Source organism: Macadamia integrifolia, chromosome 9 (genome assembly GCF_013358625.1).
Source record: "Macadamia integrifolia cultivar HAES 741 chromosome 9, SCU_Mint_v3, whole genome shotgun sequence".
Lineage (NCBI taxonomy): Eukaryota > Viridiplantae > Streptophyta > Magnoliopsida > Proteales > Proteaceae > Macadamia > Macadamia integrifolia.
Window position 1 is genome coordinate 5118467 of NC_056565.1, and position 14735 is coordinate 5133201.

General features: G+C 35.5%; 1 protein-coding gene across 11 annotated transcripts; it reads right to left on the reverse strand.

Annotated features, from left to right (window-relative positions):
• Window positions 1-4701: 4701 nt before the first annotated feature.
• Window positions 4702-10712, reverse strand: LOC122089310 (disease resistance protein SUMM2-like). Of its 11 annotated transcripts, none has more exons than XM_042658937.1 (6): window positions 10604-10712; window positions 10410-10460; window positions 9425-9483; window positions 8826-8904; window positions 8614-8684; window positions 4702-7755 (listed from the first exon to the last, which is right to left on the reverse strand). In XM_042658937.1, exon 6 carries the CDS (start codon window positions 7737-7739, stop codon window positions 4887-4889), a length of 2853 nt encoding a protein of 950 aa, XP_042514871.1. In that variant the 5' UTR covers window positions 7740-7755; window positions 8614-8684; window positions 8826-8904; window positions 9425-9483; window positions 10410-10460; window positions 10604-10712; the 3' UTR covers window positions 4702-4886. The 11 variants fall into 11 exon arrangements, with proteins under 11 accessions (XP_042514871.1, XP_042514872.1, XP_042514864.1 ...); XM_042658938.1 differs by adding an exon at window positions 9216-9290 and having other exon boundaries at window positions 9425-10282; window positions 10410-10684; XM_042658930.1 differs by having other exon boundaries at window positions 8826-9483.
• Window positions 10713-14735: the final 4023 nt, after the last annotated feature.

The window sequence follows — 14735 nt, forward strand, 5'->3', positions numbered from 1 at the left end:
AAAAAAATTTTAAAAAAAATTGATGATGATAAATATGAAGCAATGAACATGAAATAGAGCTTAAAAGAATAAACCAGAAGAACAAGATGAAGAAACCCATGCCCTAAAGAGGTAGAAGCTTAACTAGCATCAAGAATAGATATGTGACGCCTGATTATGGAAAAGAGAAATAAAACCCAAAAAATTTAAAACTTGCCCATGAAATGTTGTTCTTCATCTGAACATTATTGGATCAGTAGGCATTTGAGATGGTAGTCTGCCTAAGCAGTGGTCCCAGCCCGCTAGCTTTTGATAAGGAAACGCTGTTTCTGGGTTGTATCCATAGCCATATATTCAATCTGACCACAAAATACCTCATATGGCATATCCACTAGGCCTAGCGCTTTCATCACCACTAGTACCATAACACTACAATCTCTGGTTTTCCCTTCATTTGTGTCCCTATTATTTTTATCCCTCCAAAAAATAATAAAAATTACAATATTATCAATAATAAGAAATGCATTGGATCAGTTTTCCTTCACTTTGAGTGAAGGAATACCTTATCATCGCCGTCATTATTGGTTCCATTGTGTTAGATTAATAAGGCATGTTTTCGATGCTATACAATAAAAGGTAGGAGTTAATGATGACATAGGAAGCTTATCACAATATATGGCATATCATCAATGGAGAAGAGATTTTTCCTTATCCATAGTTGAAAGCACCATTTAATACATTCTATACTACTCTAAAACGCATGGTTTTACACATCACTCCTAGCAAATTAAAACTTGTTCTATGAAAGTCTATGCAAATACCTATTTGAATGTTGGGAAAGGGTTAAGGACACCAGAGTGCAGTTTTCCACCAATAATGACAAAACAAATAGTTTAATAAGGAAAGAGTGCAAAGTCCATGTGTGGGATGTGAGAGCACATAAACAAATCCATGGGTTTTGTAATATGGTTTTAATATCACAGATTGAAATAAATTAATAAACTGTTTCAGTTAAACAGTTTTATTGGTTTCAATTTCGAATTTTCTTCTCTATTCGAGTTACCAAGTTGGGCCAAGTGTGAATGAACCGATTTAAATGGTTTAATTTCCATAACTAATTTCAAAACACCCTTAATTTCAAGGTTTTTTTATTCAAAAAAAAAAAAAGTTTGATATTTTTTGAGATGCCATCTCTTCTATGATTCTATTGTCAATATGAGAAAGAAGTGAGAAATTTTGGAAGATGTGGATTCCTTTCCATGGTGGACCATGGCGGCTGCTTTTGTCTCATAGCCCTCTGTTTCCAACTTCTTTCCAAAATGCAAGTGGCCATATGTAGATGGGTCGGATGGTGATATTTAATAACTGTAATCGTAAACCCTAAAATGTGTTAGCATGCATCTTCTTGGTAGTCTTAGACATTTTCAAAGCATTAAAATTTGCTTACGTCTGGGTCCTTTTGTTTTTGGACTTTCACGTTAGGTCACCTCGATCCAACCCATCCACACTTTGGCTAAAGATATTTTGAAGTGGGTAAATTCCGAATACATTGGACTGTTCAGATTCGAGATGACTCGGTACTCTAAAACCCGACAAGGCTTTAATATACATATTTGTACTCATAAAGAACAATGGAAGATGATGGGTAGAGGCTGTGAAATAATGTTACTATAAATATATTAGGATGTAACTCAGGATGCTAATCATGATTTAAGCACTTGTGGTAGGATCGGCTGGATCGGTCGAGTCAATTCGTTATATTCATGGATCGGTATGTCCAATACTACGGTTTCCTAGCCCAAGTTTTCTTTCAAACTCGGCCAGAATTGGGCTGGATCAGCTCATTCAACCCGGTCTCTTCAGTGGAATTAAATACCGATTTTGGTGTCAATCCTAGTACATCTAAAGGTTACATATATCCTAAAACCCTAACCGAACACTAGCTCGGAGCCAAGTTTTCTTCCATATTTTAATTTACACCTGGTTTTAAACAGAACGGTGCCAGTTCTTAGAAAGCCCAACCCAATCTGGCTAACAATGGTGCTCTGGCCCAGGTTGGATTTTTGGAATTCGGATGCCCAGCCCAAGCTGCCTTTTCCGTACTTCCGACCCGTTTCCCAAAGGGCCTGCATAAAGGGGCAAAATGGACTTTTAGTAGAAAACTGAGACTAGTTCCAAGAAAAATGGTGAATGAAAAATTCTAATTAGTCCCTCCCGCAGTGAGTGAGTTCAGAAACGGCAATGATACAAGAACATATACGGACTACAATTAAACAGGCCAGATGTCAATTATACTTTTATAAAAATCCGACTTAATAAAACTCATACAGTACGTGTTTAGTATGGCCCTCTATAAATAATTATATGGATATATTTTTACCATGAAACATATATGTATTTAGGATTTTAAGTGAGGACAAAAAAAACCCCTCTTTATGATTGGTTGAAATAAATGTTAAGGTAAAGAAACATGTAAGGAGTATTCATATATCCATCTATAGGTGTGGATTTTCAATTAGGAAGAGATTTTGGGTTTTGATTCATTTATTTTTTTAAATAAAAAATTATGTTAAAATGAATAGTACGAAAAAATACAAAATAATACGTGTTTAATCCAACATCCCTTAATAAACTCGTATTTTTCCATATTTGACATTTTATACTTATAAAAAAAATGGATTTGGCAATTAAACATTTGGATAAAGCAAAAATCAGCATATTAAACACATATTTACTAACTATGGTCTCTACCCATAGACATCGGTGTTGTTGAATTGACATGGTGAGAATAGTTTTGTCCATATACAACAAAGATGGAAATTAATGATAACTTAATCCTCTATGGGGTAAAGGAAAACTTATAATTTATACTTAGTCTTTTGTTTCTATATGCTTTGCCCGCCTTACCATAATTAAGGAATGAAGGTGGTGCCTCACATTAAAATGATTCTTGATAATATTTAACAGTTTCAAATTCATATTTTCTAAAACCAACCCTGAGGTCCCTTGATGTGAGTACCTAATAGGTCCAAAACTCGAAGATTTTGTATATGCTCGAAGAATGATTCTGGAATTCTACTCAAATTTTCATTTCCCTGGAAAAATAACATCTCAAGTAAGAGGGATGTGGGGCCCTCTGGTAGACCCCTACCAATACCAAAGAAAATTCCAAATAGCAGGATGGATGCCCTATGGCTTAAGAAATGACACAACCAAACCCAAGGGGGTAGCATAGTTGGTGAGCATCGAACTTGGTACGAACTGTAAACTCGGACGTCTTAAGTTCATATTTCCTTCTCTTTAAGTTACTTAGTATAACATTTACATTCATTTTAGAAAAAAATCTAACACTATCTCTTTAATATTCTCGTTACAACAAACTATCCACTACTACTTCTTTACCTATTAAATCAGCCACCAGAGAAGCAACCATATCTTCCAGATGGTTTATTATTATCTAAAATTTATTCTTGTGTTTCTAATCTTTGAACATAAAAATGTTAAACCGATTTTTCAATATTTTCATGAAGTTTGAGCGCCAATTAATTTTCTATATCTTACCAAAAAAAAAGTAAGTTTTTGTATGATATAGATTATTAAAGGCCTTAATGCAAGTTAAAGTTGGTTAGTCAAAGCGTATATTTCCCATATATTTTTTTGGGGTGAAATATCTTATCCGGCTGTGAAGCATACATTAATGTCCACCTGTAATCTATCACTTTTCTTCCACAACAGGGGGCATATATGTCATTTCATAAAAGGAAGGAAAGAGATAGACATAGGGAGGTGCTAGCGTATGTTACATAGTCTGGTAACATTCTTTCTCCTATATTTTTTAAGGAAAAAAGAATGCCATCTAGTTGCGTGGTGCCTACATCCAAACACAAGAGTCTATGAAATTATCGACATGCCCCTCAATGAAATCAAGAATCTTAACCATGTCGATGCTCTAATACACACTCTCATCGACACCCGCATTGGTGTAGGGGCCACACGATCAAGTAACGATCTCTTGTCATTTTTTTAATTGAAAAAGAACTTTGTCCAGGAGCATGCATGCCTTATGCAATTGCTCCCATGATTCTATTATCTCCTCCATACATGAAAAGACATCTCTACCCCTTATTTGACAGAGGAGAGATATAAACACATGGAGCGTTGGCGTAAGATAAGGACTGGATCAGCCAAATGTTAGTTTATAAAATCTCAAATCATGGAACCTTTGTTGTTAGCATGCACGTACTTGGTACTCCCGAAATTTTTGAAACATCAGTTTACGACTTAATTGTAAAATTGATAAGTGGCATGGGATATAATACAAAGATGCATTTCTTGTTGTGAACCCATTCTTAAAACATACACTGATACCTTCTATGGATCCATGGATTGAATTATAGCCTTTGAATGAATTATTTTCATTCGATGTATATAAGTTGTCTAATTCGGACCTAATATTCAGATCGATTTGGATCATCAGATGGGAATCGGCAGTGATTGATTTGACCCACGATTCGAATTTTGAAAACCCTGCCTATTTTTATTTTTTATTTTTTTTGTAACAATACGATACCCTACCCATTTCACATGATGCATACATTTGGAGCAATTGAATAAAAGAGATAGGCTCTGTTTAGATAAATGTGATATCTGATGACCTCTTGCAAATAATAATAATAACAAACCATGCTAAATTTGCTAAGTACATGGAGGATAGACAACATCTAATTTAAGTGAAATCAAATGGGCTTTTGCGTTTCCCAAGACAAATATATAATGTATATTGCGAACGTACAAAGACAACGTTTGCAAAAGATGAATACTACCACAAGGAAAAATAGTTTACAATACCCAAAAAAATTACCATTCTTTCCAATAACATATGCCTTCAGTTCAATGAATATTCCAAATTAGTATAAATGTAAAAGAGGTTGGAGTTGTTGTTTGATCTCATCATGTTCCCATTCCAATGCTTCCCACCATTGAGCTGAGCCCTCAATCCTCCTTAGAGTAGTCGTAGATGATGATGCATTTTGCTGAATCCCCAAACTGAAATAAGGGAGACTCTTAAGATTTGGACATTCTAGAACTCTTATCTTTTCTAATAATGGCGCCATGGGAAAACATACTGTTTTCCAAATCCTTTCTAGTCGGGGTAAGTCACAAAGAAAAAGAATCTTTAATTTTGGGAAAAAAGCAACATCATCATTATGACCTTCTTCTTCTTCTTCCTTTTCGTTCACTATTACTTGGAGGTTATGACATCGAGAAACAAAAAGCTTTTCAAGGTTTGAAAGTTGTTGGAGTATGCCCCTTGTGAAAATCTGTCTCATGTTTTTACAATAAAGGATGGTCAAAGATGCTAAACGGCTGAAGCTTCCTGGTGGCATTGGGCTTTCCCAAATGGCCCCGATACTTGGCATATCCCTCACTGTCAAGTGTCCCAAGTTTGGTAAAACTGCACTACATGTAGCAGTTGAAGTTGATGTACTACTTAAATGATCATGATTTCCATCGAAGATATTGCATCCGCTTACAACACATCGTTTCAGCTTATTTAACTTCTCCCACCAGCAGCCAAAACTTTCCAATGTCTCAGACCGAAACTCAAATGCAGTTAGCTCCTTCAAGCTGCCCACCTCTTGGGCGATGGTTTTTACCAACTTTGGAGAAAGATTGCACCCTATACATATTCTCAAGTTTTCAAGCAGAGAGAGGGTTGGTATAATCCCATTAGGAAGCATCAGTTCTTGAAACCCACTAATTGGTATTTTATTAAATGTCACTTCCAGACTTCTAAGGAGCGTAAGCTGCCGAATTTCACTAGGTAAGCACTCAAAATTGCCACGCCCCTTGACTCCTATATGAAGGAGTCGAAGTTTTTTAAGATTCCCTATTTCGGATGGTAGTGTAACCAAATAGGGACAATCCAGGAGAAATAATCCACCAAGGTTTACTAATCGTGAAACAGAAGATGGTAACTCCCTGATATCAGTCTCTGATAAGTCCAAAACTCGAAGATTGTGCATATGCTCAAAGAATGATTCTGGAATTCCACTCAAACTTCTATTATCCCGTAAAAATAACGTCTCAAGTAAGAGAGATGTGGGGTTCTCAGGTAGATTATGAATTTTACTACGCATCAATGAGATCCTTTGGAACTGTCCCCAATCTACCTGATCATTCGATGATGACAGCTCCTTTATTAATCCCATATAATTTGTTCTCACTAAGAACTGATTACCATCCTCTGGCACCACCATTGTGGAAGAAAATAATGATTCTGATGATGTGATCGTTAATGCCAAATCTCTAATCACATCATGCATCTTCACGTTCCATGGTAGATCAACTCCTTCCAACAATGACACATCTTTTAGGTAATTTACAATAGCATGCCCTCTATCATATGCTTCATCCAAGCTTAAATCACCATCGATCAAACCCTCTGCCCACCAATGCTGTATCAGTTCTGTTACGCCAATCTCATAGTCCTCGGGGTATAAAGCACAATATAAGAAACACTTCTTTATATTGTTCCTCTCTAATTGGTCGTAACTGAACTTCAATAATTTAAAGACAGATTTTTCCATATCAGCAATAATTTCATACTGATTCGACCTCAACTCCTTCAATGCATTTCTCCATTCACTTAGGTCTTTCTTATTCCTTAAGGCCCCTCCTATCACAATAATGGCAAGTGGCAAACCTTTACATTTTCGAACAACTTGTGTAGCTATTTCTCTTATATCATGTGAATCCACAACATTGCCCACCTTTTTGCGAAACAAGTTCCACGCCTCTTCTTCAGATAAGACTTCAACTTTAATTGCTTCATCAATCTCCATTTTATCACATACACGCATGGACCGAGTTGTTATTATCAATTTGCACCCATTTTCTCTACTTGGGTTGGGGATTCCTATATCTTCCAACTCCATTTTTTCCCACAAGTCATCTAGAAGCACCAAATAGTTCTTCATATTACTAAGTCTTTGAAAAATTTTCATGGCTGTTCTTCCAACAGACTCATTATCATCAAATTTCAAAGACAGCCGCTCTATAACATCCTTCTGTACCTTTCTTATATCTCCATCTTTGGACACTGTTACCCAAATAACCATTTCAAACATACTTGATATTTTGGGAGAATTGTTTATGGCCTTCATTGTAGTTGTTTTTCCGACTCCACCCATACCCCATATGCCAATTTTCTGCTTATTATCATCATCCCTTAAGCATCTTAATATCTTCTGGACAGTACGATTGATTGGTGTATTGCCTTGTATAGTTGGTGCAGGAATTGGCTCAACTGACTGTCGTGGTACATCCACTATGTATGTTCCTGAAAACATGGAATCCCCCTTGAGATTGAGATTAACAATGTCATCTATCATTTCCACAATTTTCTTACACAGTTTCCTTCGCCACAAAATGTCGGGGCACAATCCACCAATGCAACAACGCTTGTTTTCTCGGAACTCAGTTTCCATGGCATTGACTTCATTTTCCATGTCTCCCACCTTCTGAAGCCAAGCTTGACATTCAGTTGTTGGCATTTTTGATATGGTATCTCTGTTTATCTCTCTGTTTACATCCTCTCTTTTGATATAGAGCTCTATCACTTTTCCTTTCAGCTTCTCAAAATTTTCTTCAAGATTTTTTATGTACCCAATTTGACGTCTGAGCGGGACCCATAAACATTGGCCAATGGCTACTATTGGTTGTCCAGCGGCGCCTAATATTCCAGCAATTAAATTCATTTTAATGAATTTTCACCTGCCATGATTACGACACCGAATTTTTGAAAATATTAGATCATATGGGGGATGGGGATTATAAAGCTCTGAACAACACCAACACCTTCTACCAAAAAAAACACAACACCAACACCCATGCAACATAAAAATTGAGTGCCCCTAACTAAGGAAATTATCATATGCTCATGTCACATTATGCCTAAGTTTTAGGCATGCTTTGCATAGAGCACATAACACCAAATCCCATGTACAAATCTTTTTTTCAAGCATGAACATATGTCCCTTGAATGAGCCCTCTATTAGAAGAGTTTTTATTTACCTAAAATGAAAAACGAGAAGTCTTTCTTTTCCATATCGTTGTGGTTCAAGGCTATTATTTATTTTTAAGGAATAGAACAAAAAGTGATCAAATGGTGCGATGAAAGAATGCAATCTACAGGAGTCAAGCTAAAAACCCTTTTATTGAAGCTGGATCTAAAAAAGAGCCTTACAGCAGAAGCACTACTAGGGGAGGAAGATTCAAAAGTTGGCATTAGATGGATGGAGGCTGAAATGAGAGGACAATGGAGACTTTCTGAGTCTAATACAATGTGTGAGAGTGAGGATGCATGGTAGCATTGAACACCATGTTCTACTGGTGTCAAAGATCATTTGACAACACACCTAATGAATTTGCAAAGGTGGGTGCTAGAGTATCCCCATTCCCACAGAATTTGTTTTTGGCTGTTTGTATAATTTTCGAATTGTTGTTTTTGCTACTATCTTTGGTCTTAGCTAGCTGCTTTGTTATAAATTTCTATTTTACATCTTTTACAATCAACGCTAGGGGAAGAAGCCAAGGCTGCTAAGCTATAAGAAATAGATGCAAGGAGCTTACCTGATTAAATGAATGAGTAATGAAACCCAAAAAACACTTGCTTCAAAGATGTCGTCTTTCCTCTCAACACTCTACTAAGAAAAAGGTTTGCAAATGAGAAATATAAAATGGTAAATACGAAACAGAGAATAAAAGGGAAAAAAAATATATCAGAAGAACAATGAGAAGAAGCCGAAGCTCCTGATCTTTAAGAATAGATGCATGACACTTACCCGTTTAGGAGGAAGAATGAGCAATTAATCAAGTCCGAAAAACAATTGCTTCTAAGTTGTCGTCTTTCCTCTTAACACTCTGATTGAAAAAAGAAAATTATAATAATAAATATAAAGTAGTGAACATGAAATAGAGATTAAAAGAGAAAACCATAAGTTTAAGAGGAAGAAATTAGGACCCCAGAGCTATAAGAATAGATGCATGGCACTTTCTTGATTATGGGGAGAAGGAGCTTTAAAACCCCTTTTTTTTTTTTGCTTTTGAGATCTCTTCCTTTCTCTCAACATTCTAATAATAAAAATTAAGAATGATAAATATGAAGCAGGAATATAAAACAACAAGAAGAAACCAGGGCCCCTAAGCTTTAAGAATGGATTCATGATATGTACCTGATTATGAAAATGAGCAATAAATTAAAGACAAAAGATACTTGTTCTTAAGATGATGTCCTTCCTCTCAACACTCTAATAAAGAAAAATTTTAGGATAAAAAATATGAAGTAGTGAATGAAATAGATATCAAAAGGAAAAAAACCATAAGAATAAGAGAAACAAGTGAAGATCCATAAGTAGACGTAAGAATAGATTACGATACTTACCTGAATATAAAACCCCAAAAAACAGTTGCTCCTGAGATATTGTCCTTTCTCTCAACACTCTAATAAAGAAAAATTCAGGATGATAAATATGATGCAATGAACACGAAAATAGATGAAATAGAGATGAAAAACGTTATTAAAAAAAAAAAAAGAGAACAACAGGAAGTAACCAAAGTCCCTAAGCTTTTAGAATATATTCATGATACTGAATTATGGAAAGAAGCAATAAATCCTATAAAAACACTTGTTTATGAATGATAAATAAAAAGCAATGAACAAGGAATCCAGATCAAAAGATAATATGCCAGATTGGGTCAAGGGTTTTGGAACGGTGAGGATATATAACGCCATGATCTTTGCCGTCATGGGTGCTTGAGACTTCGATTACAGTAGCTTCTGAAGGACTGCTTTCCGCTGTTGGAAGCTGGCTGGGGATAATTTGTAAAAAACAAGCTTTCCGAGGTCGCCAAGGGCCCCAACTCATCTAATTTTAGCTAGGACTATGCCATCTTTTGGCCGAATTCCAGATCTGCTTCCTTAAGCCTCCTCTGTTTCTGTTCCTCTGCCAATGGGAAGCGAAGCCGACCCTCTTGTGAAGCTCCGACGAATGGATCTTTAACTCCATTACGTTCTCTCGTTTTCGCAATGGGGGTATTGACGGGTTTGCTCAGCTGTTTCATCTCTTTTAGTTTTTATCTTTTTCCCACACCCCCTGAGGCCGTGACCTAACACACATTTGTTTGGTAAGAAAACGAAGAAAACAAGAGGGAGCTAGCAGTTGGCTCTCTTCCTCATAGCTACTAACATTCCTCTTTCTTCTCCCAACACTAATACGACTTAGATAGAATTCAGAGATCTCTGATGATGAAATATTGAGAATAATAAAAATCAAAATCAAAAGGACAAGAAGAAGAAGAAGAAGAAGAAGAAGAAGAAGAAGAAGAAGCTAGAGGCTCTAAACTTTAAAGATAGATGAATGATTTACCTGATTACAATAATACCCAAACAAACACTTGCTTCTGAGATGCTGTCCTACCTTTCAACATTTCAATAAAAGAAAATTTGAGAATGATAAATGTGAAGCAGTGAAGATGAAACAAAGATACTAAGAAAAGACCAAAAGAAGAAGAAGATCCAAGAAGCCCAAAGTTGTAACAATGGTTGCATGAAATACTTAACCTTATAACCACCGTAAGAAACAGCAATAAATTAAACCCAAAACAACGGCTACTGAGATGTCTTCCCTCTTCAATTGTAGAAACAAACTTCTCAAAGATGGGTTTTTCCTTTTCTTTTGGTAAAGAGGTAGACGAGTTGCAGGTAGGGGTGTCAATTCCTAAACCGAACCGGTAAAACCGGCCGGACCGAACCGATAACAATATGGATCGAATCGAACCAATAAGACTTTGGTTCGATTCGATTTGGAGTATTCCAACCCCAAAACCCAAATCGAACCGCACCGAAAACCGGAAGAACCTGAAACCAAACCGAAATCGGCTCAAAATCCGGACCGAAACTGAAACCAACCCGGTAAGAAACCGAAACACTCCAAAATTCATTAAAAAAATCAAAATTTGCATAGTTTTGTATACATTTGTATCGAAAGTCGAATCCAAACTAGACCAAAAACTAAAACCAACCTGGTTACAAATCGATTTAAGAAACCGAAGATAAACTGAAACCAAACCGCATCAAAACCGAAACTGGAATTTCCTTACTGGTTCGGTTTTGGTTTCAACTTTCTCACACCAAAACCGACTCAACTAGGATCGAAACCAAGCCAGACCGACCGATTGACACCCCTAGTTGCAGGAGATATTTTATAAAGTGATGACCTCTCTTTTTATGTTTCTATCGCACATGTAAAATGACTAAGTTTAAAATTTTGTAAGATGTGAATTGCATTTTTATGATGGGTCATATGTTTTGTTTTGTTTTTTTTTTGTTTTTGTTTTTAATAGCTGCTTTTCATTTATTGACAGTTTGCTTTTATTTTGGTGCCAAAATCCAACTGCTAATTAAGCACATTATGTTTCGAGTGATCATATATTCTGTTGTTCTACCAAAAAAAAAAAGATCATATATGCTGTTGCAAATGTTACTCACTCTACAGTGGGATCTCCTTCTTAATTGGTTTACTTGTGGAGACCTCCGACCTCCACGATGTGCACAAGAATAAGAGTATATATTCTCTCATTTAAGTAAAGATAAGGTTTCTTTTTCACAACATTGAAAAACATTTTTTCACTTTTTCATATACTTGGGGATTTCACTTGAAAAATAAAATGTTTCATAATATTGAATTCAGGTACATAACCATGGGTTTCAATACACAACATCTTGTAGTACTTACTATTACCAATGAGGTTTCAATCTATTACCGTTCGAGTTGGATGGTTGTGGATTTGAGTCTTGGCATGCTCACTATCGCCCATTGGTCTTGTGAAAGTGTCGCTTGCCATACGAGGGTTTGTCCTGAGGACTATGATCATTACCATGGAGCATCCTTTTTTTCCATTACAAAAAAAAAGTAATAATAATAATAATAATAAATTAAAAAAAATTACCAATGAGGCCTATCAATTAGTATTACAAAGAAGAAATCAATTATAGGCACTAATTTAATTAGATCTGCTTTGTTTATTAAATGGTTCTAATATTTCAAATCAAATTAAATTAATAAATGATTTCTGTTGAACAGTTTTATCCGTTTCAATTTCCATTTTGTTGTTGAGTTGAGTTACTAATTTCGGCACATTCTTACCAGACCAAAAAAAAAAAGGCTTGACACACAATGGCCAATATTGACAGACTACTCTTATGTCTAAGGATACTTAATTGCCACATCGATCTCATTAGGGGGAGTCTGTAAGGTGGATAATTTATCAAATTTAATTGATTTTCAATTTTATACAGTTGGATTCAATTTTTTATTTACAATTAACACACTTAATTTCATAATGAATGGGGAATTTAAGAAGACTTGGATTTCTTTCCATGGTGGGCCATTGTAGCTGTGTTTTTCTTATTTGTCCAATTATTTTTAGTTTTTATTTATTTTTTTTACTTTTATGCAAAGGGCTATGCACTCTGATGGGCTGTGTATTTTACCACACAGATTTTACTTGTTAAAGGAGAAGTAGAGAAAAGCAGAATCCAAGTTTTGGGTTGTGAACTTGTGAGCTGCATAACCGTGTGGGTCAGCCGAGGTATGATGGAAATTTGTCCATGCTCGCTAACCACGTGGGTCCTGCTCCAATCTCAAAGCATTTGCGGACATCAATGTGGAGAAGATGGAAGAAAAACTCACAGAAAACCAATGCAGGTCCCAAGGGAGAAGGAACAAAGAAAAGAATTAATGGTGAGTCTATTCTCAAGAGGAAGGTTTAGTAAGAGAGAGAGAGAGAGAGAGAGAGAGTTGACAGCAAAAGTGGAGAACAACTCGACAATGCCCATCATCCAATGCCGGACGATGGCTCTACCTTCCCCAATAATTGGTCATAGGCACCATGTCTAACGACTCTAACCTTGGGGCTCATCATGCATGGTCATATGGCTTCGACCAGACCACTGAAGATTAGGAAGAATTAAATTTTTTTTTTTAGGAAAGACAAAACGAAATCTAAGTTTAAACCGGTCTATCTAATTCTAATCACAATTAATTAAGTGATCCAACCCAAATCTAAGCTCAAACAGTGTTCCCCATCCTACTAAGCTTTCAAGAGGGCAAGATCGTTTTAGTGTGGCATCTAGCCATTCTGAAATTCCTATATTAATGTTTTCCTCACCTATTAAATCTGAGCTTGGTTTGTATATTCATAATTTCATTCCATAATATTATAGGGGCAATAAAGTAATATAATCCTCAAGCACAAATGCTTTTATCTGGGGTGTCAATTGGTCGAGTTGGACCGATCTCGGTTGGGTCTAATTGGGCCTGACGGAGTGAAATCCTTGCATCGTGAACATCGGTTTACTTAAAAGAGCCTAGATTTGAGAGGCATGATATGATTTATAATCGAGTCGGTGTCGAACTTTAATCGAACTATCTTAAACGGGCCTTAAACGGACTCTAAACATGTCTACCTTAAAATCTTTTTTTAAATAGATTAAACTATTGACTTTAAAACTACTAGAGTATAACATTCACAATTCTGAAACTAAGTGAATCATGTTTTGAATAATTGAACAATTGAACAATTGATAACAATTGAATATCTCATTTAGTGAAATCAAGGGAGTTATATATATATATATATATATATATAAACCCACAAGCCAGAGTGCCCCTATTTTTCCACGGTACGTCGGTGCCTATTCCAACAACAACCGACTTGAAAAAGTATTAAAGCAAACTCATCTGCCATGATTACGATACCAATTATATATATATATATATATAGAGAGAGAGAGAGAGATATAAATATGGACATAGGGCACCTACTTTTCCACGGCGCCCATTCCATCAACGACCGACTTGAAGAAGCATAAAGCAAACTCATCTGCCATGATTACGATACCAATTATATATATATATATATATATAGAAATAGATATAAATATAGACATAGGGCACCTACTTTTCCACGGCAACTATTCCATGAACGACCGGCTTGAAAAAGCATAGAGCAAACTCATCTGCCATGATCATAGTTAGTAAATTTGGATTCGGAATTTATTCGGGTGAAAAATTATTCGAAATAATTCGATTGATTAATTTAAAGATACGATAAAAAAAGTGATCAAAAAAATGGACAAAATAAAAATCGAAGTCGGATTTGAATTTAAGAATTATTCGACTAAAAAAATAAAATTCGGACAAAAAATTTAGATATTATTTTTATAGTTTATTGTATATTTTTTATTTATCAAGTTATTAACTTGATTTGTATACTTATAAAGAGTAAATTACTTTATACAATAAAGTAAAAATTATAAAAAAATTATCATTGAGCGATTGAAGCAATGGTTATTGTATTCCAATTTCTACTCATGAAATAGATTAGGCCCCAAAAGAGTGAAAGCAAGATTACAACTACAATAAAACAAATAAATAAATTGACCACAAAAAATTTTGGCTATCATTTTGCTTGGGTTCACAAGACCCATATTGCACTAAGACGTACTAATTTTTCAAAATTAAAGCAACAATATAAAAGAAGGTTGATTGATACGGCGATATGAATCTGTCTCGGTCCCCCGGAACCTCAAATTATCCATCAAGGCTTGATATCTCCCCTATCTAAGAATGAACTGATGAAGTTATGAGAAGAAATGAAACAAAGAGTAGATTCGTACGATTGTTACAGAA

What these genes read in the sequence shown, in the direction of transcription:
- LOC122089310 (XM_042658937.1), bottom strand. Translation starts at nt 7,739, where the DNA reads ATGAATTTAATTGCTGGAATATTAGGCGCCGCTGGACAACCAATAGTA.